This window comes from Centropristis striata, chromosome 7, assembly GCF_030273125.1.
Source record: "Centropristis striata isolate RG_2023a ecotype Rhode Island chromosome 7, C.striata_1.0, whole genome shotgun sequence".
NCBI lineage: Eukaryota > Metazoa > Chordata > Actinopteri > Perciformes > Serranidae > Centropristis > Centropristis striata.
Window position 1 is genome coordinate 35,242,637 of NC_081523.1, and position 23,718 is coordinate 35,266,354.

The 23,718-nt window shown below is 45.2% G+C and overlaps 1 protein-coding gene and 10 non-coding genes across 11 annotated transcripts in view; 4 read left to right on the forward strand and 7 right to left on the reverse strand.

The window, feature by feature from the left end:
• cntrl (centriolin) overlaps positions 1–23,684 on the forward strand; it is a 42,631-nt gene extending 18,947 nt beyond the window's left edge. The window contains exons 10-26 of the mRNA XM_059338051.1: positions 10,575–10,728; positions 10,907–10,995; positions 12,726–12,848; positions 13,171–13,326; positions 13,502–13,597; positions 14,214–14,383; positions 17,548–17,881; positions 18,205–18,276; positions 20,347–20,511; positions 20,795–21,010; positions 21,237–21,387; positions 21,634–21,806; positions 21,921–22,036; positions 22,625–22,754; positions 22,842–22,900; positions 22,979–23,098; positions 23,485–23,684. Of these exons, the coding sequence (XP_059194034.1) occupies positions 10,575–10,728; positions 10,907–10,995; positions 12,726–12,848; positions 13,171–13,326; positions 13,502–13,597; positions 14,214–14,383; positions 17,548–17,881; positions 18,205–18,276; positions 20,347–20,511; positions 20,795–21,010; positions 21,237–21,387; positions 21,634–21,806; positions 21,921–22,036; positions 22,625–22,754; positions 22,842–22,900; positions 22,979–23,098; positions 23,485–23,581 (2,421 nt within the window). The 3' untranslated portion in view covers positions 23,582–23,684. The remainder of the gene's footprint in view (positions 1–10,574; positions 10,729–10,906; positions 10,996–12,725; positions 12,849–13,170; positions 13,327–13,501; positions 13,598–14,213; positions 14,384–17,547; positions 17,882–18,204; positions 18,277–20,346; positions 20,512–20,794; positions 21,011–21,236; positions 21,388–21,633; positions 21,807–21,920; positions 22,037–22,624; positions 22,755–22,841; positions 22,901–22,978; positions 23,099–23,484) is intronic.
• trnae-cuc (transfer RNA glutamic acid (anticodon CUC)) lies at positions 2,284–2,355 on the reverse strand. Its single transcript has one exon. It is a non-coding gene; the product is annotated as a tRNA-Glu (tRNA).
• On the forward strand, positions 2,455–2,527 carry trnaa-agc (transfer RNA alanine (anticodon AGC)). The gene has a single exon. It is a non-coding gene; the product is annotated as a tRNA-Ala (tRNA).
• On the reverse strand, positions 5,863–5,935 carry trnaa-agc (transfer RNA alanine (anticodon AGC)). Its single transcript has one exon. It is a non-coding gene; the product is annotated as a tRNA-Ala (tRNA).
• Positions 7,151–7,223, reverse strand: trnaa-agc (transfer RNA alanine (anticodon AGC)). Its single transcript has one exon. It is a non-coding gene; the product is annotated as a tRNA-Ala (tRNA).
• Positions 7,574–7,646, reverse strand: trnaa-agc (transfer RNA alanine (anticodon AGC)). The gene has a single exon. It is a non-coding gene; the product is annotated as a tRNA-Ala (tRNA).
• trnae-cuc (transfer RNA glutamic acid (anticodon CUC)) lies at positions 9,492–9,563 on the reverse strand. Its single transcript has one exon. It is a non-coding gene; the product is annotated as a tRNA-Glu (tRNA).
• On the forward strand, positions 9,665–9,737 carry trnaa-agc (transfer RNA alanine (anticodon AGC)). The gene has a single exon. It is a non-coding gene; the product is annotated as a tRNA-Ala (tRNA).
• On the forward strand, positions 10,152–10,223 carry trnae-cuc (transfer RNA glutamic acid (anticodon CUC)). Its single transcript has one exon. It is a non-coding gene; the product is annotated as a tRNA-Glu (tRNA).
• On the reverse strand, positions 15,478–15,559 carry trnas-gcu (transfer RNA serine (anticodon GCU)). Its single transcript has one exon. It is a non-coding gene; the product is annotated as a tRNA-Ser (tRNA).
• trnaa-agc (transfer RNA alanine (anticodon AGC)) lies at positions 16,445–16,517 on the reverse strand. The gene has a single exon. It is a non-coding gene; the product is annotated as a tRNA-Ala (tRNA).
• Positions 23,685–23,718: the final 34 nt, after the last annotated feature.

Consider the following 23,718-nt stretch of genomic DNA (forward strand, 5'->3'; position numbering starts at 1 on the left):
ACACTTAGACCACCACATGTGACACAGCTCTATGTGATCAGCTGACAGCAGCTGCAGGAGGATTTCTACTGTTACTGCAGGAAACAATATACAGACTTCTCCTAACTCTGCATGATTTTTTTCTTGGTCTGCTCATTCAAGATGCCGGCTTAGCATGTCAGAGGTAGCGGGATTGATGCCCGTATTCTGCTTTTCTTGAACTGACTTTTTTTTCCTCTTTTTCTGGAATGCACTTCATGGAGGAGCAGCAAAGTTTGGTAGCTCTATGATTTTGCACAAATTTGCTAAGTCTTTATGTATTTTTATAATATTTTTGATGGATACTTCTGTGGAGAGAAGAGTTTATTCAAGAGAGGAGCTTTTCTCATTGAAATGGAGCAAGTCTGGAGGACACCATCACCCTATTCCAGTTGAGTTGAAGAGGTGTTGTCGTGGTTGTTGTGCTGGTGCAAAAGTTAAGGCTCGGAAATGGAGATATAAGACTTTTCTGCCCTCAGTCATCATGGGGAATGTCAACTCTCTGCCCAACAAGACTGATGAACTGGAGATATTGGTGAAGACTCAGAAAGTACACCGTGAGTGTAGTCTCTTGTGTTTTACTGAAGCATGGTTGAATCAAAACATCTCAGACTCCAATGTGGATCTACTTGGCTTCACTGTCATAAGATCAGACAAAGATGCTAAAGCTACTGGCAAGAAAAAAGGCAAGAAAAAAGCTGAAGTTCCATGTGAAGTTCTACATGACCTTGTTGCTAGGATACAGACTAAACACCCAAAAGCATTCTTGATAATATGAGGAGACTTCAATCATGTTTGCCTCTCCACCCACCTGACAGGATTTACACAGTTTGTTAATTTTCCCACCAGAGAAAATAAAACCCTTGATCTGCTGTATGCTAATGTCAAACAAGCTTATAGAGCTACTGCCTTGCCCCCAATTGGGCGATCAGATCACAACTTAGTTATTCTGGAGACTTGTTACAATCCCTGTGTGTGGAGGCAGCCTACAACTAAACTCACAGTCAGGAAATGGACACCAGAGGCTACTGAAGCTCTAAAGGACTGCTTTGAATGTACAGACTGGAATGTGTTGCTGGAAACAGGAGAACAGTATGGACATTGACAGACAGGTTGACTGCTTTACTGATTACATCAACTTCTGTAGAGACACAGTCATACCCACTAGGACTGTACGCTGTTTGCACAATAAAATACCTTGGGTTACTAGTGTTGTAAAGGCAACCCTCAATGAGAAGAAGGCAGCTTTTAGAGATGGTGACAAAGTACGGCTCAAACAAGTACAATATAAGTTGAAGAAGAGACTAAAGATAGGAAAGGTGGAATACAAGAAGAAATTGGAGAGAAATCTACAGAACAGCAACATCCGTGAAATGTGGAGAGGAATCAACACCATCTCTGGGTACAAGAACAAGAAATAGGGATGGGTACCTTTCACATTTGAACCAATATGGTACCGATACCCGGTACCTGGGAATCGGTATCGGTACTCAGCGGTACCAATTTTCAGTCTTTTGCGTTTGTTTATGTGGTAATAAATGTTAATTTGTTTAATAATAAAAACTAATTTTTCTCAATTCAACATAATTATTTCTCAAAATATAAACTTTAAAAAATATATCAAAACAATATAAAATCCAGGATGAGCAGTGCTTTATTGTTGAGTGAACAGTGGTATCAAAGACAGCAGAGGAGCGCTCTTAGGTTGCAAGTGCACGGAGGAGAAAAAAAAAAAAGGTTGCAAGTGCACGTGTGATTTGTTGTGATGACGTGGTAGCTGTGCGGCGGAGCACCGGTCAGACAGTATTGTGGGCATGGCGTGGTTGGAGTAAACAAAGTTGAGTCGGGCTGCTCTGTGCACGTATCGAGGATGACGCAGGAGTCCGAGGGATTTAATTTCAGGGAGGCAGTTTGGAGTAAAGTGGCAGGTAATATTCCTGAGTTGAAGATCGGAGTATTAGCGGAGATGCAGCAGCTAGCTGCTAGCTGTTAATGACTGGTCTTTCCTTTATCTCCTGGATCACAGATTACCTGACAGGAAGACCCCAGTATGCAGTGTTTCCCCTACATTCATTCAGCAGCGGTGCACCATAGTGCTGAAGATGAGCAGCAGATGTGTTGTAGAGACATGTAGTCTGCTGTTGTTATACTGGCTGAGAGGTGGAGACGTTAACAGTGACGTGATGACGAGGCTCTCTGTGGAAAGGAAAACAGGTTCAGAGCTGGTGCACAAGTTGAAACTTTGTTGAAGTACAGTAAAAGATGTTCCCTGACCGGGAATCGAACCCGGGCCGCGGCGGTGAGAGCGCCGAATCCTAACCACTAGACCACCAGGGAGGCTGACACTGTGAGCAGCTGCAGAAATGTGGGTAGTGTCTTCAGGCTTCTTCCACCTCTGGAGGATTTTTTTTTCTTGGTCTGCTCCTTTGGAATTCAGGGGAATTAGCTCAAATGGTAGAGCGCTCGCTTAGCATGCGAGAGGTAGCGGGATCGATGCCCGCATTCTCCACAGACTCTTTAGTTTCCTCTCTGACCCTCAACCAGCCAGTTCTAGTTACTCCAAGGCACCTCAAAGCACTAAACACATGTTGGAGAAGCTGCAGTCATCCTAGAGTTATTAATAAGTAGAGGTGGGAATCTTCAGAGACCATGATTTAACTCTTTAACTGCATTTTGTGTACACAAAATTAAATTTAATCAAGAATTGTTTCGTCCAATCAGAGAAAATTTACAGTGTATTCATCTTACTTCAGTCCGTTTATTTGTCCACAATGAGAATCAAACCCACAGACTGACCAACAAGGTATTCAGTCAAACTGAACTGAACTGATCTCAAACCTAGAGAGCCTATTTTCATTGAGATAGCATGATGTCAGAGGTCACATGAGCACTTTGAAAATCACCATGGAACATAAAAAAAGCTTAACTTTGCAGCATTATTTCAACAACTTTTCGACACAATTTCCTTACGTGGTGCCTATAGATTCGTTGCATCTTCTAGTTTCATATGCCACGCAAAATATCGCGATACTATGCTGTATCGATTTTCCCCCCCACCTCTATTATTAAGCTGCTCTGTCTCTTTTAGCCTGTTAACAGCTGCAGACACTTAGACCACCACATGTGACACAGCTCTATGTGATCAGCTGACAGCAGCTGCAGGAGGATTTCTACTGTTACTGCAGGAAACAATATACAGACTTCTCCTAACTCTGCATGATTTTTTTCTTGGTCTGCTCATTCAAGATGCCGGCTTAGCATGTCAGAGGTAGCGGGATTGATGCCCGTATTCTGCTTTTCTTGAACTGACTTTTTTTTCCTCTTTTTCTGGAATGCACTTCATGGAGGAGCAGCAAAGTTTGGTAGCTCTATGATTTTGCACAAATTTGCTAAGTCTTTATGTATTTTTATAATATTTTTGATGGATACTTCTGTGGAGAGAAGAGTTTATTCAAGAGAGGAGCTTTTCTCATTGAAATGGAGCAAGTCTGGAGGACACCATCACCCTATTCCAGTTGAGTTGAAGAGGTGTTGTCGTGGTTGTTGTGCTGGTGCAAAAGTTAAGGCTCGGAAATGGAGATATAAGACTTTTCTGCCCTCAGTCATCATGGGGAATGTCAACTCTCTGCCCAACAAGACTGATGAACTGGAGATATTGGTGAAGACTCAGAAAGTACACCGTGAGTGTAGTCTCTTGTGTTTTACTGAAGCATGGTTGAATCAAAACATCTCAGACTCCAATGTGGATCTACTTGGCTTCACTGTCATAAGATCAGACAAAGATGCTAAAGCTACTGGCAAGAAAAAAGGCAAGAAAAAAGCTGAAGTTCCATGTGAAGTTCTACATGACCTTGTTGCTAGGATACAGACTAAACACCCAAAAGCATTCTTGATAATATGAGGAGACTTCAATCATGTTTGCCTCTCCACCCACCTGACAGGATTTACACAGTTTGTTAATTTTCCCACCAGAGAAAATAAAACCCTTGATCTGCTGTATGCTAATGTCAAACAAGCTTATAGAGCTACTGCCTTGCCCCCAATTGGACGATCAGATCACAACTTAGTTATTCTGGAGACTTGTTACAATCTCGGTGTGTGGAGGCAGCCTACAACTAAACTCACAGTCAGGAAATGGACACCAGAGGCTCCTGAAGCTCTAAAGGACTGCTTTGAATGTACAGACTGGAATGTGTTGCTGGAAACAGAGGAGAACAGTATGGACATTGACAGACAGGTTGACTGCTTTACTGATTACATCAACTTCTGTAGAGACACAGTCATACCCACTAGGACTGTACGCTGTTTGCACAATAAAATACCTTGGGTTACTAGTGTTGTAAAGGCAACCCTCAATGAGAAGAAGGCAGCTTTTAGAGATGGTGACAAAGCACGGCTCAAACAAGTACAATATAAGTTGAAGAAGAGACTAAAGATAGGAAAGGTGGAAAACAAGAAGAAATTGGAGAGAAATCTACAGAACAGCAACATCCGTGAAATGTGGAGAGGAATCAACACCATCTCTGGGTACAACAACAAGAAATAGGGATGGGTACCTTTCACATTTGAACCGATACCCGGTACCTGGGAATTGGTATCGGTACTCAGCGTTACCAATTTTCATTAACAGTGACGTGATGACGAGGCTCTCGGTGGAAAGGAAAACCGGTTCACAGCTGGTCCACAAGTTGGAACCAGTTGAAAACAACGCAAGCACTCGCTGCTGGTTGAAAAACCCTATCTGTATATTTGATGGAAAGCGACTGAGTGGTACTTTTGTAGCGGCTAGCCAATGGAGTTAATGTGACAACAAACCGACGCAGCAGGAGTGTTACCAACTTAGAGACTGACGGTGAATGTCACACTTAGCTGATGTCCCACACACTTAGCTGATGTCCCACACACTTAGCTGATGTCCCACATTAAGCTGATGTCCCACACACTGAGCTGATGTCCCACACACTTAGCTGATGTCCCACACACTGAGCTGATGTCCCACACACTTAGCTGTTGTCCCACACACTGAGCTAATGTCCCACACTGAACTGATGTCCCACACACTGAGCTGATGTCCCACACTGAGCTGATGTCCCACACACTGAGCTGATGTCCCACACTGAGCTGATGTCCCACACACTGAGCTAATGTCCCACACTGAGCTGATGTCCCACACTGAGCTGATGTCCCAAACACTCAGCTAATGTCCCACACTAAGCTGATGTCCCACAATAAGCTGATGCCCCACATATTGGATCTGTTTCAGTGGTGGAATGATCAGAGAGTCTGTGCTGAGCTATGCTAACAATTCCCCTGAATTTACCATTTTTAGACTGAGATTGCAAATGTTAAAAAACAAATGCATGGTTGAGCAAAATCTAATTTTCAATTAAGTTAAAATTTCTGCTTTTCTTACCCAGTGTTTAGGAGGACAGGGAGTGTTTAGGAAGATAAACTGAGTCCAACACTGAAGTGAGTTCAGTGTTAATGTGCAGAATTCTGATGATGTGTTGCTGCTCTGATAGAAACCAGATGAAGAGTATCCATGCTCCATAAATCAGTTTCTCCTCATATATCTCAACTGTTTGTAAACTTTAACATTAAAATCCCATGAAACGATAAAGGTGATCTGATTGACCTGAAGTCTGTAACAACAGCTACAGTTACCTGCTGTAAAATCCCCAGGGATCAACCCCAGAGTGTTTTAGCTGGCGTTATTCCTCCTGACGTTGAACACTCTGTTGTTGGTCTGTCTCTGAGGGTCAGCTGCTCTTTGTGCTGATTGTCTCAATCCAGAACACAGACTGCATGTCTGATACTGTGTGCAGAAAGGCTTAAAAGAGTCTGTGGAGAATGCGGGCATCGATCCCGCTACCTCTCGCATGCTAAGCGAGCGCTCTACCATTTGAGCTAATTCCCCCATGCCTTTGTTCTCTGACCCTCGAGCCGGCAGCCCCCACCCCCCACTCTCCTCTCTCCTATCCTTCCTGTCTGATTCTTGTTTCTAAAGGAGAGAAACAACTTCTGCTGCTCAGAGTATCTACCCTGGAATCACACTGTTATATTGTATTTGAGAAACAATAATTAGGCAAACAGCCAATGTGTTTTTCATCATTTAGTTCACAGACAGGCAGGAGACAGAGTAGTGTGTTCTCTAAATATGTGATCTCGTACAGGCTAGATACTCGCCTGTTACAACCATAGACTGTATAGATAATGGACTTAGTCACGGTGACGTCTCATTGGTTTGTGGCCTGTTTGAGGCATCGAGTTCAGTGTTACACTCGTCACCATCTTGTTTTTGGAAACGTTGAGCAGACCATATCTGGACTGTGGAGGCGCGAGAGGGATCTGATCACTGACTACACGCCTCTCTACACCTCAACCTGACAGACTCATGTTAGCATTAACTGGAGCATTAACTGATGTTAGTTTTAAATGTTTGTTTCTGACCTGAACACTGACCAGTGATTCCTTGGAGTGTCTGTTAGTCCAACCAAACACTGAACAAGACATTTAATGAACAAAACTCTCAAATAAACTGTCATGAAGTGAAAATACAGTGAAAGGGTCAAAGTTATAAGACCAAACCGCTAAACGTCCTTTTTTAAAATATATAACTTTATTGACCTGTTGCCGTGGATACGCATTGTTCTGCTTCTCTCCTGATGACGGCTTGCCTTGTTAGTGACCTGACGGTCAAAGGTAGCCATGCCCCAAATCATATGATTGTTTATCTTCTATTTTCTTCTAAATGGGGTCATAATTTACACTATTATTCAGATTGTCTAGAAGAAGATTTTTTACTAGTGATTGAGACCATAGTGTTGTCCAAAAAAACATTTCTGAGGTAATAAATCAAGTGAGAAGTTTTCTCATTCTGTATTGAAATGAATGGACCCAAATGCTTCTGCAGCCATCAGCTCCCCCTGCTGGAGTCTCTGGTAGAATGCAGCTGAACGATCTCCCTGATTTGACTCACTGCTCAGACCAAGACCTTGCTGCCTCGTTAAACACTCTGTTGCTGGTACGTCTTGGAGGATCAGCTGCTCTTTGTGCTGATTGTCTGAATCTCTTCATCCAGAAAACAGACTGCATTTGTGAGACTGTGTGCAGAAAGGGTTAAAAGAGTCTGTGGAGAATGCGGGCATCGATCCCGCTACCTCTCGCATGCTAAGCGAGCGCTCTACCATTTGAGCTAATTCCCCCATGTCTCTGTCCTCTGAGCCTCTAACAACGTGTCCACAGAGCCCCCCTCCCCCCTTTCCTCTCCTTCCTGTTGATTCCTGTTTCTAAAGGAGAAAAACAACTTCTGCTGTTCAGTGCAGTTGACTTATGGTCCTGACAGTCTTGACATGTAGTTTGTGTAAAAAAAACTCTTCATGAGATCTGATTATTTGGAGTTATTTGCTGTGAGTACCTTGCTGCCTCGTTAAACACTCTGTTGCTGGTACGTCTTGGAGGATCAGCTGCTCTTTGTGCTGATTGTGTGAATCTCTTCATCCAGAAAACAGACTGCATTTGTGAGACTGTGTGCAGAAAGGGTTAAAAGAGTCTGTGGAGAATGCGGGCATCGATCCCGCTACCTCTCGCATGCTAAGCGAGCGCTCTACCATTTGAGCTAATTCCCCCATGTCTCTGTCTTCCGAGCCTCTAACACTCTGTCCACAGAGCCCCCTCCCCCCTTTCCTCTCCTTCCTGTTGATTCCTGTTTCTAAAGGAGAAAAACAACTTCTGCTGTTCAGTGCAGTTGACTTATGGTCCTGACAGTCTTGACATGTAGTTTGTGTAAAAAAACTCTTCATGAGATCTGATTATTTGCTGTGAGAAGCTTCAGGCTCTGCAGATCAACAGGTTGTCTCTCTTTAAGAGCCTCGGACTACTCCCCCGGTTCCCCCTGCTGAGGGGCAGGGCTTCCCTGCTTTACACCTCTCCCATTGGGCAGAGGACGAGATGTCACTCTGCAGCTCTGCCCTCCGATTGGCTGAGAGAAATGTTTCCTGTGTTGATTCAAAGAGTGGAGGAGAGGAAGTTTGTAACGGAGAGAAGAACAGAGAGATGAAGGAGGGAGCGTGTTTGAGAGCACAGAGAGGTGGATGAGAGATGTTTATTGTGAGCTGGTAGAGTAAGCGGAGCAGGAGGAGGAGCAGCAGGAGGAGGTGATGTCACCCAGCAGCCCTGACGGCTCTCTGTGGGACTGAAAGGACTGTGTGAGTACATGAATCCTCTCTGTGTCTGAGTTCACTCTGTAAAGTGACCAGATGAGCCTAAATGAACTAAAATATGTCGGTTTGACTCCACCTGTCTCTCTGAGTGTCTCTGGTGGTGGACGCTGCTGTCCCACAATGCACTGCAGAAGAAGTGGAGACTCTGCTACCAGCTGGAGAATAAAAAACAAACTGAGAAAACTCTCCAGGAGGATATTAGAAAACTTTATGTGTAATTTAGATTGTATCAGCAGGAAATACGGTATGCTTACTGTCCAACTCCAGCTAGTTCTGTCTTTTAGTGCAGAAAAGGAGTATTTAGGAGGACAAGGAGTGTTGAGGAGGACAAGGAGTGTTGAGGAGGACAGGATGTGTTTAGGAGGATAAGGAGTGTTGAGGAGGACAGGGAGTGTTGAGGAAAGCTGGAATCTGAAATCTAAGATGAATCTGAGCTGCAGCATTTTGAAGATTGGCATTAGATGAATAAATGCTTTGGTACAGCAACATTTGATTGAGGTGTTATTGTCTTGTTTTGAAGTGAGTTAATATGTAAAAGTCTTCTCAAGGTTTCCCATTAATAACCTAGACTGTGGCAGCCCGCCAGACTCTCATGTGCTGCGCTAACGTCAGATTTCAAGCTTTTACTGACTATAGTTTACTGACTCATGTCAGAAGTTTTGTCAGAATTGGTCAAATTTTAAAATGCCTGAAATGCAATAAATGGCCCAATTATAGTCTGTTGATACATATTAGAGCATAATATGGCCAACATTGTTAGCTAATGTTAGCTTGTGACTACTAAACGGTATATGTGATTGGACCACCTCTGACGGACAGGTTACTAGTTTTTAGTTCACTCGATGTAGCTGTTTGTCATAGCCACGCAACATGAAAGCAACGCCTCTTTTGCATTCCCCGTTCGTCGGCTATCAAGAGAGAGGGACGTCTGCAGCTCATTAGTTAACTACATATTTTTTTGGTTTGCCATATTCTTGCTCTAGAGGGCACATCATCATCATTTATTGTATGGGGCACCATTTTTTTTTTTCATGTGTAAAGGGCAGCCAATAAGGCACTTTCTCTCGTTTTCACCACTCTAGAGGACACTTTAGCAAAACTTTTTCAACCATGGAGGCACCTGACGGGCAGAAGAGCCCGTTTTTAAAACAAGGAATGTGTTTCAGACAGGAGGCAGATGAGGAGACTTAAGAGCACATTTTCAGTTATTTTCAAGTACAAGTACTGAGACAACAAGTACAGTAAAAGATGTTCCCTGACCGGGAATCGAACCCGGGCCGCGGCGGTGAGAGCGCCGAATCCTAACCACTAGACCACCAGGGAGGCTGACACTGTGAGCAGCTGCAGAAATGTGGGTAGTGTCTTCAGGCCTCTTCCACCTTTGGAGGACTTTTTTTTTTCTTGGTCTGCTCCTTTAAAAGTCAGGGGAATTAGCTCAAATGGTAGAGCGCTCGCTTAGCATGCGAGAGGTAGCGGGATCGATGCCCGCATTCTCCACAGCCTCTTTTAACCTTTCTTCTCTCCTCGGACTGACAGACTGAGAACTCAAAGAGCTGGTAATCCTCTGTGACACACAAACGTGTTCATGTGAAGGAAGACCACTGTTAGCACTGTGCTAATGGGCACTGCTGCTGCTCTGACTATCATCTCCTCCCATTATCCTTCACCTCGTTCCACGACTCCGGACTGCAATATGAAAGGGTATGAATATCACCCCTTGTGGCGTCGCTATGAACACCCTAAGGTGAAAAGGCACAGATCTGTCCGGCAATATAGCGGGACATTTGAGGGAACGCACTATGAAAGAGGCTTATGGCTGCACTTTGAACCGGCTTCAGTTACAACTGAACAAGAGGTGGAAGACGCCTGAAGACACTACCCACATTTCTGCAGCTGCTCACAGTGTCAGCCTCCCTGGTGGTCTAGTGGTTAGGATTCGGCGCTCTCACCGCCGCGGCCCGGGTTCGATTCCCGGTCAGGGAACTCCTTTTACTGTACTTGTTGTCTCAGTACTTGTACTTGAAAATAACTGAAATGTGCCCTCCAGAGTCTCCTCATCTGCCTCCTGTCTGAAACAGATTCCTTTTTTAAAAAAGTTAAGAGCCTCTATTGCTCAGAGTTTCTACATCAGTTTACTGTCCTCTCTCTGTAGTTCAGGGAACATATTTTACTGTATTTAATTGACTCACTAATTGCACTTGCAAAGATCAAGATCAAAAAGATTACAATTTCCAAGCTGCACAAATGAACCAATCCATCTGTGGTCCGGACAGTAACCAATAGGAGAGCAGCGTGCTGTAAGCCCTGCTCTGATTGGCTGCCTGTCTCCCTCAGGCCCAGGTGAGCTCCCAGGAGTCCAGGTGCAGACAGGTGCTGGACAGGATGAGCAGCATGCAGAGCGAGCTGGAGGGTCGTCTTGACGACATGCTGTCACGCATCGCCATGGAGACGCAAGAGATAAAAGAGTTGGAGCAACAGCTGACGGACGGTGAGAACCATCAGAGAGGCCGTCTCAGGCGGGAGAGGTGTGATTGGCTGACAGAGTTATAACAGTTTTAAAGTTTAACTTCTCCTTGTTTCCTCTCCTGCTCTTTCTCTCTTGCTCCTCCTCCTGCTCCTCCTCCTCCTGTCTCTCTTTCTCTCCTCCTCCCCCTGCTCCTCCTCAGGTCAGATTCTGGCTAACGAGGCTCTTCAGAAGGATCTGGAGGGGATCATCAGTGGACTTCAGGAGTATCTGAGAGGTCTCAGAGAGCAGGTAGAGACCCATTTAATCTAATATGTTCCTCCTGTTTGTAATCAAACTTTAATCACAGAAACAATTCACTTATTATGTTTTACACAAATAATATAGACTAAGAGCGATTCACCTTTATGAAGCGGAACCATGAAAACAAGTGTACCTCGCGAGGCACGGATAAACCAGGACCTCTCCTGGAGTCAGACCCGGGACCCCAGGCGAGTGTCTGGGGCTCAGCCCGAACAAGAAACATGGATCTGCCGACCTGTGGGCCCACCACCCACAGAGTGAGGCTAAAAGGTCGGATGCAGTGTGAGCTGGGCGGCAGGCAAAGGCGGGTACGGCGATTTTGTGCGGGAGATAGTTGGGCCCACCTCCACACCTCCTTACTCTCTCCTTGAGAGAGGCTGGACTCTCTCCTTTTCCGGAGTGTGGGGATACTCACAAGCCCCTGGCTGAGTGCCGCTGTGTTGGAGTTCTCCCCGAGGAACGAGAGGGTCACCTCCGTGCGGCTGCAAGTCGCGAGACTTCAACGCTCACTTGGGTAACGATGATGGTACCTGGAGGGGGGTGATTGGGAGGAACAGCACTCTAAGATCGATGATCGATGTGATCGTATTGTCAGATCTGTGGCCGCATGTTCTGGACACTCGGGTGAAGAGAGGAGCAGAGCTGTCAACTGATCACCACCTGGTGGTGAGGTGAATTAGGTGGTGGGGGAGACTGCTGGAAGACCTGGCAAACCCATACATGTAGTGAGGGTGAACTGGCGGAGGCCCCTGTCTGCAGGATTGTCAACTAGCACTACTGGAAGAATTTTTCCAGCATCCCGGGTGAGGTTTGAGACATGGAGTCCGAATGGGCCATGTTCAAAGCCTCAATTGTTGACACAGACCTGTGGCCTGAAGGTCGTCGATGCCTGTCGTGGCAGCAACCTAAGAACCCGCTGCTGGACACCAGCGGTGAGGGAGTCAGAGTCTGAAGACTCAGGGGAAAACTTGTCAATATCCCTAGCAGAAGTCGTTAAGGTGGTTAAGGAGCTGCATGCTGTGGCTGGGGAGAGGGAATGCCCTGCTTAGCCTGCTGCCCCCGCAGCCCGGCCCCGGATAAGCGGAGGAAAATAGGTGGATGAATGGATGGACGAATAATATAATCAAGTAAATTCAAGTCAATTTTATTTATGTAGCCCAAAACCACAAATCCCAGATTTGCCTGAAAAGGGCTTTATAGACGGTACATGTTTTACTTAAAAACAAACAAACCACTTTACCAGATCAGACAAAAGTACATTTATATATTGAAACATTTAGGTATTTTTGTTGAAAACATGCACCGATAATAAAAATTGTTTTCACAACATAAACAATACCATTAAGAAAATACTGATTTTATTAAACTAGTGAGACAACTAAGTGCAGTAAAAGAGCTTCTCTGACCGGGAATCGAACACATCGGTGAGAGTGCTGAATCCTAACCACTAGCCCACCAGGGAGGGTGCACCAGTTGGTGGTCTGTGTCACACACAGAGGAGCTGCTCTGTCACTTTAAACTGGTCTCCAGTCTGTGTAATACACAGCCGTCACCAGCAGAGGGCTGTCTGAAGCAGCTGAGGAACACAGAGACTGACAGGTCTTTAGGACTAACAGGACCTTGTCCTTGTTTGGGTTTAATCCTGTTTGATCAGCACTTTTGCCATAGCAACGTTTTACTCTTAAGAATAACTACAGAACGCTGCGTGTGTGTGCCAGGCTCGGTGTGCTCAGCAGCAGGTCCTCAGTCTGCAGGCTGATAATCAGAGTCTCCAGCTCCACCTGGAGGACACACAGAGACACTGTAGAAGGCTGGAGGACTCCGCCCGCACACACAGACAGGTCAGTGTGTGTGGAAAATGTGTTTTATATTTCTGTCTGTCTGTCTGTCTGTCTGTCTGTCTGTCTGTCTGTCTCTGTCTGTCTGTCCACCTGTCTCTATCTGTCTGTCTCTCTCTGTCTCTTTGTCTGTCTCTCTGACTGTCTCTGTCTGTCTGTCTCTGTCTGTCTGTCTCTCTGTCTGTCTCTCTGTCTGTCTCTGTCTGTCTGCCTGTCTGTCTCTGTCTGTCTGTCTGTCTGTTCGTCTGTCTCTCTGTCTGTCTCTCTCTGACTGTCTCTGTCTGTCTGTCTCTGCCTGTCTGTCTGTCTCTCTGTCTGTCTTCAGGACATGTCTGCCCAGCAGGAGGAAATGTCTGTGCTGAGGATGGAGACCGAGGCTCTGAGAGACAGACAGGTGGAGAGCAGCAGACAGCAGGTGGAGCTAGATGCAGAGCTACAGCAGCTGAGGGAGGAGCTAACCCGCCAGGTGAACCTGGGACAGGTAACACGCCGTAACACTCTGCCACGTTTAACTCTTTAATCATATTTTCTATAGCAATAGTCAAAAAACATGATGGATAAAAACAAAAGTTTAAAAACTTTTAAAAACAAATGAAAAGCTGATCTAAGAGGATTTATTTATATATGTGTGTGCGTGTGTGTGTGTGTGTGTGCAGCTGCAGTGTGGTGCTCTGCAGGCGGCTGTAGAAAAAGAGAAACAGAGCAGAGAGATCAGAGAGTCTCAGCTGGAGTCCACCATCGACACGCTGCAGGTCACAAACAATCACACAAACTGAACAATAATCATTTCTGTGACAAATAAAATCTGTTGCTGTTTTCTTCTGGCAGAGTAAAACATGTGAGAGAGAGTTTATTAAACTGAGGTTGGACGGAACATTCTGGATCTGGATCCATTTCAGTGTTTCCCCTAGAACCTTTTTTCAGCAGCGGTGCTGCTGTGTCTGTGGCCATGAGTAGTGTTGACAACTCGTCAGTAAGGAAAGTAGCTATTGGCTGTCCAAAAAGTGTCTAGAAGTCGCTAAATCAATCAATAAATCAATCAATCAGTCAGACTTGTAATATTTGTAAAGCACTTTTCATACAAGCGAGATGCAACACAAAGCGCTGTGCTACCACCAGGCTGTCAACAGCAACATAACGCCGAAACGCAAAACTAACTGGGGCAGTGTGAGTGGGGCATCAAGGCCACTGTGGCCTCGGTGTGGCCACTGTGGCCTTCCTTTTAAAGTATTTAGTAGAAATCATTAGTGGCGCATTGATATTAATGATCATGGGAAATTTCAGCAGCGGTGCACGTAATTCAGCAGTGGCGGTGCGCCGCTGGTGAACGAATGTAGGGGAAACACTGCGTTTGATATCTGTCTGCAGGGAGAGAAATCATCTCTTCAGGACGTCGTCCAGAGACTTCAGGTCCAGCTGGACCAGACCAGGACTCAGCTGGACCAGACCAGGACCCAGCTGGACCAGATCACAGCTGCCATGTTGGACCTTCAGGAGGTTCAGAGTGAACCAGAGGAGCTGGACGAGGACAAGTACAGGTACAAAGACTACAGTATTACTGTAAAAGATCTCATACAACAGCATCATTAAATTGAATTAGAAAATTTCCTCTGAGGAAATTCTGAAAGGGCCACGGGGGCTGCTGCCGGTGTGTGTACACTATGATGAGATTCTTCAGAGATTTCAAACAATTAATACTAGTAATGTTATAAAACTATATAATATACAAGGAGCACACCTACAACACGCATTCCTTTTAAAGTATTTATTTATACAGCAACCTGTGTGTGCGTGTGTGTGTGTGTGAAACGTGTATCTGGAGGAGTGTGCGTGCTTACGCGCGCATTTGTGTGTGCGTAACGAAAATCGCATAAAGTTACCTGTGTGTGTGTGTGTGTGTGTGTGTAATTAAAATCACATAATGTTACCTGTGTGTGTGCGTGTGTGTTTGAAGCATGTGTATCTGGAGGAGTGTGCACGCTTACGCACATGTGTGTGAGCAGTGGACGGCTTCTCTCCCTCCGTTGAAGGACGGAGAGATTCAAAAGATCCTTCGCTCCTACAGCCATCAGGCTGTCTCATTCTTCAAGAGATTCTACCAGACTTACTGAATTTCCCCTTGGGGATGAATAAAATAATTTTGATTTTTTTATTTGATTTTTGTGTATCTGTAACTGTAATCACATCAAAGGATCAAAGGCAATCAGAGCAGAGCAATCAACAGAATTAACTGCCACCAACTGCCAATGTTCCTGAACAGTGACAGCAGCCAGAGGTTGACAGACTGGAATTTCTGGCCTCGAACAGAAAGCATTTTTGGCAAAACCATAATACCTATCATTGATCCGACATCACTTTGAGCGTCCTGAGTTCTTCCTGAACGTCTACAAATGTTTTTTTTAAGAAAAATGAAAATTAGCTTTGTTAGAGCGATCTAAAAAAACAGTTACATCTCCCTTTTTCAGAAATCTTCCTGCATTTTTAATATATAGCCAATGAGGCTGTTGGTGCGTGTTGGTGGCGCATCTATGCGTCCTACGCCCAAACTATAACTCTGACAGCTTTACCAGAGGATTGTGAGTGAGACCCAGTTGGAGTTGTTGGTGAAGTTCTTTCATAGTCAAAATCAGCCCGACGAGGATGGGATTCGAACCCACGCGTGCAGAGCACAATGGATTAGCAGTCCATCGCCTTAACCACTCGGCCACCTCGTCTGTCTGACTAGCCTATCTCTCTTCAGCTCGTTGACCTGTCTGTCTCTCTACAGCGATCGACAGTGTGCTAACGTTAATGTCCGAGCGATAGCGTGCTAACATTAGCGGGCTAGCAAGACCAAGACCAACTCAGTGCTGTCGAGAGAGACCAACTAAAACAATGTCATTCGTTTATGTGATTTGTTTTACTGAAGCGTGATTGATACAGGCTAGCAGACTAGCGTTAGCGGGCTAGCGTGCCAGCACTAGCGGGCTAACGCTAGCGTTAGCTTCCAACAGAGTCCAACATTAACATGTTAGTTGAGTGTTAATCAGAATGTTTTGGGCGTCCATAGTGATGAAGATGAGCAGCAGATGTTTTGTAGAGACATGAAGTCTGCTGTTACTATACTGGCTGAGAGGTGGAGACATACAGACGTTGGCAGTGACGTGATGACGAGGCTCTCTGAGGAAAAGCAAACAGGTTCAGAGCAGGTTCTCAAGCTGAACTAACTGAGAACCAGCACAAGCTCCGGCCGGGCTCAGAAAATGGTCTGAGACATGCAAACATTTCCAGAAGGATATATAATTCCTAAATAAATACACATAAAATTATAGCATTGCATTAATTGATAGCATAGCATTAATAAATGAATGATAAAATCATACACAAAAGTTTAAATAAATGTATAAAAATATTTATTTAAATACATAAAATGAATGAATGAATGAATTTGGAAATGAATAGATAAATGCCTAATATATTAACAATGCATTATAAATGAGTTGACTGGTGGAGCTTTACCAGTTCAGGGAGGGAAGTCACATATTTTTGGACCTGCCAGACAGGAGAGATCTGTTGGTGTTTCTGCTCAGTGTCAGAGCAGAAAGGGTCAAAACTCTCTATGGAGAATGCGGGCATCGATCCCGCTACCTCTCGCATGCTAAGCGAGCGCTCTACCATTTGAGCTAATTCCCCTGTATCTTGAAGGGGCAGACCAAGAAAAAAAAAATCCTGCAGAGTTGGAAGCAGTCTGTAGATTGTTCTCCTGCAGTAGAAATCAGTCAGCTGGGCAGTTAGAGCTGTGTCACATGTGGAGGTCTGAATGTCTGCAGCTGTCTATCAACAGGCTAAAAGAGACAGAGCAGATTGGAAGGCCAAGAGTAAGCACACACCTGAGAAAAAGTCTCAATGCAGCTTCTTATCTGAATAAGGTAAAGTTCTGCAGGACTCAGACTGACTCAGCTCTCAGGATCCCAGTCAGAATGAGCCTCAATTTTTTGGAATAGTTCACAATTTAATCTTCTACAGAAGTTCGACTTAAACCTAACCGAATCCTCTTGTCCAGTTACCTCTGACATGAACAGACCAACAGCTGTTCAAGTCTCATCGAAGGTTGTGCTACACAGTCAGTGTGTTTACATGCACAGTTTAATCGAGCTGATAAAAATAAGATTTTGGCATCTAATCAGACTTCTGTCCTTGTCCCAGTTTACATTCCAATTCCAATTCTAATAATTATTTAAATATAACAAATAATTTGCAGGATCACTGCAGCTTCTCCAACATGTGTTTGGTGCTTCGAGGTGCCTTGGAGTAACTTGAACTGGCTGGTTGAGGGTCAGAGAGGAAACTAAAGAGTCTGTGGAGAATGCGGCCATCGATCCTCTCGCATGCTAAGCGAGCGCTCTACCATTTGAGCCATTTGAGTCTTAAAGGAGCAGACCAAGAACAAACAACTACAATGCTGTTATGAAGCTCTTTTTCAGTTTCAAAAAGAAAGATTGGATTCTTCATGTTAAGTAGATGAGTCAAGTCTTAAACAGTCTCTCAGAGACCTGGTAGAGCTGATAATAAACCACCTCCCACCAGAGCTGCCACGATAGAATCATATCAGTCTGTTTACAGGCTGCAGCCTCAACACTGACCCAATTTAAAGACCACTGTCCCCTTTAGTCCAGGTTTATAAACACTGAAGTGTCCTTGAACTCTGTCCGTCCTCCTGCAGTTCTGAGGACATGTTGTCCAGGAGTGTGGAGCAGCTCTACAGGACCATCCAACAGACCAGAACCAGCAGGGAACAGCTGCAGCAAGACCAGAACCAAAGCCAGGAACAGATCGCCAGACTGCAGGCACAGCTAGACCACAACCAGGACCACATTGCCCAGATGGAGGCCCAGAGAGTCCAGGATCAGGACCGGATAGCCCAGCTGGAGGCCCAGGTGCTGGGTGGCGTGCAGCAGGACCAGGACTCAGACTGGAGGCTGAAGGAGGAGCTGCAGAGACTCAGAGTCAGACTGCAGAGGTCTCAGAGCAGAAACAGACACGTCCAACACAAACTGGTCAGTACCAGAACCAGAACCAGAGTTCAGTGATCAAACACATTCAGAACTGATCCATAAACACAGAATTAATCACACAGATTTCTTCTGATGATCTCAGCAGTGCAGAACAATGACAACATTAATGCTGAAATATATATGGAACTAAAGGGATAAAAAAAACGAATTATTTATTTATTTTCACACGTAAATTAATAAATTAATGTTGTATAAATATGGAAATACATCAATGCCTACTATATATTAATGCTGAGACTCAAGTTTGATTTATATTAAAATGTATTCTTTTGTTATTTTTATGAAATATATGACATGTTGTGCAGGAGGCGGAGCTTGAGCAGAGTGGCCTGCAGCTTCAGGACGCCCTGCAGGAGAGAGACACGCTGCTGCAGCAGGTGAGACAGAGCTGCATGTCCTGAAGGTTACAAACTGAAAACCTTCAGCAGCACAGATAAGATGGCTAACCCAAATATATTTAGTATAAAAATAGTATTTAAAAAAAGTATAAAATATAGAAGTAGATGTTCAATTCTTTACTGAGAGTAAAAAACATTTTATAATTTTATAATTCAGATTTTATGTTTTTTTGTTCTAAATGAGACCCTGTTTCCATTTAGCATTACCATCCGAACACAAGTGGACAGCTCTAAATACGGTGAAAACACTGTCAGGACGCTTTGAGATCAGATGTCAAAAATCACATTGGGAGGTGGTTCATGTGTCCACATTCAGATAGTAGAGAGAACGGGTATGTGACTCTTGTACACATTAGGGACTGCCTACTCTACTCATTTTTTAATGACGAATGAATTACTAGGTTTAATTTGATCCAACACTTTTCACAAAACACATTTAGATACGCAGATTACTGTGAAAACTAACCTCACGTCTCTTTGGGGGCTAAAACATAAAACATTGAACTCCTTGATGTTTTCTTTACAGTTTAATCTCACTGAGTTAGTTTAACCATCGACAGGAAGTCTCTTTTCATCCTTTCAAAATAAAAGCGTCCGTTATCAAAACAGGCCTATCACTTGGTTATTGACGGCTGCATATAAACGGCAGTTACAGACACTGCGTCCAGCTGTGCTAAGAGCAATTATTACAATGTTTTATGGTGTTCTCTGATGCCACTGTGGGTTCTTTCAGCATATAATGACACAGAGCGCAGAGACGATTCAGTTATCTTTTATTTATGGACCACAACACATGCACATACACAGAGCCGATCACAGGCACCATCAAGGCTTTATGCTGCCGACCTCCGTGTCTCAGTCTCTGTGTTGGCCCCGGTCTTCTGATCCCCAAGTCCAGCATGAGTCCAGCTTGAGTGAGGAAGCGAGAGAAAGATAGGAGACACCGGCTGTGTACGGACAACACCTGTAACATGCCGGTTAGAAATGAGAAGAGGAAAATAACAGAACACAGGATATGTCCAGGACACTCAGGGAGCCATGAGGAACATCTATAAGCAGCTGTGCTCCATACAGACATTTCTCAAACTTTATTTTGTAGGCTAAGGAAGATTGGTATTGCAACAAGCCGATATACGGTTAAAAGGTGTTAATTTAGGGAGCTTTCACACCTATCTCGTTTGGTCCGGACTTTAGGAGGTGGTCTCGGTCCAGACCAAACTAACCAAGGTCCGAACCTTTTGCAGTATCAGTGACAGGAAGTTTTTCTTCTACTGCTCTCGAATTATGGTACAGAAAAAGACTTTGCCATAACTGGCAGGATTGCGAGCCGTTTTCTACTCCTGTCCTGACGACGGCGATACAGTTTTTGCATGATGAGGAGGCTCATCTTGCGAATACCAAGCACTCTCATGTATTGCTCATTAAGCTGGTGCTGCTGGTAGCAAAAGACCATCAAAAGTATTAGCACAGGTAAAAGGTGGCTCGCTGGATTCATTTAGTGTAAACACGTTAAGGAAGTAACACTGACATCAGATGCCGGCCGGCCTAACAACGCAGCGTAACCAAAACAAACTGAGCCGCGGAAGTACACAGGGAGATGACCTGTCCAGTAGAATTGTCTCGTAACGTCCGTTATTCCTTTTGCTGGGTGAACCCAAAACCAACAGGACCAAATGTAGACAATGTAACAGAACACGGACCTTGGTTCGGACTTTCAGGTGTGAAAACGCCCTTACATACAGAGCGGGGAAGTGGAATCATTGAAGATGCAGCTACTGCCAGGTGAGAATACACAGACTGAGAGCTGTCCACTTGTATTCGGATCAGTAAGACCGCATGTTACTGCTAAATGGAAACAGGGTCAGAGTGAAGAATAATGATCAGGTCATAGAGGTGAAGCTGACAACAACACGGCCTGGTCAACATGTTTTAACTGTATATTCAGAAAGGATGAGAGTCAGAAACACACAAAGGTTTTAATAAAATAAGGTGAAACGTGTAAACGCAGCAGTGCATGCTGGGACTGACTGTGGTGTGTCATGTGACCAGCTGGGCTCTCAGAGTGAGCTGCACCAGGAGACCCTTGAGCGCCTCAACAGGAAGCTACGGCAGCTCAGCAGGTCCAAAAGTGAGTCTGATCAGCTGACTGCAGATCAGCTGAGAGACACCTGCCAACAGCTGAGAGCTCTGAACCACACGGTGCAGCTGCTGCAGGTACACATACATGGACGCGCGCACACACACACACAGACACACACACACACACACAATCTCACACACCTGCACACACACACACACATGCACACACACACACACACACGTACACACACACAGGCACATACGCACACACAAACACACCTGACTATATTTTACAAACTGTCTGAATTTCCTCTTGTAACACCTGGTTTGTTTTGCTTGCTGTGTGTGTGTGCGTGTGTGTATGTGTGTTTGTGTGTGTGTGTGTGTGTGTGTGTGTGTGTGTGTGTGTTGTCTTCAGGACGTGTCCCAGGATGTGACAGACGGCAGCGTTCAGACCCCTGTAGGACGCTCAGAGGGACGGAGTGAAGACACACACACAGTGGAGGAGCTTAGGGCGGAGCTGGATCGAGCTCAGAGACACACACACACACTAAGACAGGAGCTGGACCGGACCAGGACCAGGACCAGGACCAGAGACGGAGGACAGTGGTGCTTCGTACCTCCTGGACACACCGTGAGACTTTTCAAACTCTCTTTGACTGACATGAATCTGATTCTAACATTTGGACATTTGGATTCTACTTGTTGTGTTGAAATGTTGCTAAATTCCATCATTGACATGAATCTACAGCTTCTCCTCAGCTGTTGATTTAGCACTTCAAATGAAAAAGAAAAGACTCTGTCTGTCTGTCTCTCTGTCCGTCTCTCTGTCTGTCCCTCTGTCCCTGTCTGTCCCTCAGGCTCCCAGTCTGGGCTCTCTGGGGACTCAGGACTCTGGTTTGGGTCTGCAGTACCTCAGTTCTCCTGAGAGGGGGCGACAGCAGGACAGACCACCCACAGGAGCAGGGTACTGGGTCTACGTCCCCCCAACACACACTGAGTCTGACACAGGTACACACACACACACACACACACACACACACACACACACACACAGGTGAGAACATGTTGAACTCTGTCTCCTCTCTGTGTGTCGTCTGTTTGTCCTCTCTGTCTCCTCTCTGTGTGTCGTCTGTTTGTCCTCTCTGTCTCCTCTTTGTGTGTCCACTCTTTCCTCTCTCTGTCTCCTCTCTGTGTGTCCTCTCTCTGTCCTTTCTGTCTCCTTTCTGTCTCCTCTCTCTGTATGTCCTGTGGCAGCAGCAGGGTGGAGAGACAGTGGAGGAGGCAGTGATGCTGACAGGAGTTCCAGAGGACAGACCCCCCCTCCTCCTCCTGGTCCGTCCCCAGCGGCAGCAGCCTCTGCTGGGCTCTGTGAGGCTCAGACGGCCTGGCTGCTCTATGGCTCTCCTCCTGGGGAACACAGAGACACGGTGAGGCTGAGGAGGAACCACACACACACACACACACACACACACACACACACACACACACACACACACACCTGCAGACATGTATTTATTATATATAATGTGTGTGTGTGTCAGCAGGCAGACAGGTGTGTGTGTGAGTGTGTGCACAGAGAAGCAGAAAGACTGGAGGAAGAGAAGAAGAAACTACGGCTGGAGACCAAACAGCTGAGACACACACTGAGACAACACAGGTAACACACACACACACACACACACACACTGAGACAGCACAGGTAACACACACACACACACACACACACAAACACTGAGACAACACAGGTAACACACACACACACACACACACACACACACACACACGAACACACTGAGACAGCACAGGTAACACACACACACACACACACACACACACACACACTGAGACAACACTCACACACACACACACTGAGACAACACACACACACACACACACACACACACACACACACACACACACACACTCTGAGACAGCACAGGTAACACACGCACACACACGCACACACACACATACACACACACACACACACTGAGACAACACACACACACACTGAGACAACACACACACACACACACACACACACTGAGACAACACACACACACACTGAGACAACACAGGTCACGCACACACTGAGACAACACAGGTAACACACACACACACACACACAGGTAACAAACTGAGACAACACAGACACACACACAGCTGTTCACCCTTTTGTTTCAGTTATTTTGACAGTGTCTAAGTGTATGTGTGTGTGTGTGTGTGTGTGTGTGTGTGTGTGCAGGAGTGTGATGCAGGTGTGTGATGAGGTGGAGTGTGTGGAGAAAACTCTGCTAAAGAGACGAGCTGAGCTCCGACAGGCTGACAGGCTGCTGCTGCAGGCTCAGAGCTGCATACACACCTGCAGAGACAAGGTACACACACACACACACACACACACACACACACACAAACAGACACACACACACACACACACACCATCTCACTGTGTGTCTCTCCAGGCTCAGCAGGAGGCTCAGGACGGCGCCTCCTGTCTGCTGGAGGCCACGCAGCACATCAGGTGAGTCTCCGTGACCTCTGACCTCCAGCTGACAGCAGGTGATTCTTCTTCTTCTTCATCATGTGAACTGATCTGCAGGGAGCTGCAGGAGGAGGTGGAGGAGCTGAGGAGGAGCAGACAGCAGGAGGAGCAGACTCTGAGGAGCAGAGAGCAGGAGCTTGAACGAGTCAGCACCGAGATACATTCAGCCTCCGACAGGTGGTTCAAGAGATTATAAACAGGAAGTCACAGAAACTCTATTCTACTTTGTCAGTGTTACAAGCTGCCAGGAATTAATGTGACAAATAACAATAATGAATTGGAAAGATGTTTTGAGAGCGTTTACTGTTAAACAACTTGAAAGCTTTGATTGTGGGAAAAAAATGGAAAGCTTTTGTTTTGAAACAATTGGAGGGCTTTTACTTTGAAACAACTGGAGAGAATTTTCTTTGAAACAACTGGAGAACTTTCACTGTGAATCTAATGGACAGCTTTTATTGTGAAGGAATTTAAAGTTATTTGCTGTGAAACAACTGGATGGCTTTTATTGTGAATTAGCTTAAAGTATTTTACTTTGAATTTGGTGTGTGTGTGTGTGCGCGCAGGTTATCTGGCGTGCTGTCAGACCTTCAGGAGGTTCAGCAGCGTCTCGATTCACTGAACGTGCAGGTGAACTCCCAAATTAGAACACTGTTGTTTTAGATGTGAGGATTTTGTTTGACTGATTACAATTCTTCACTTAATATTTTGCACATTCTATCTTATTAGTATGTGCAACTCTTCAACCAAAAACTGATCTATTATACCATACACATTTTTTATCATACATCTGAAATTTC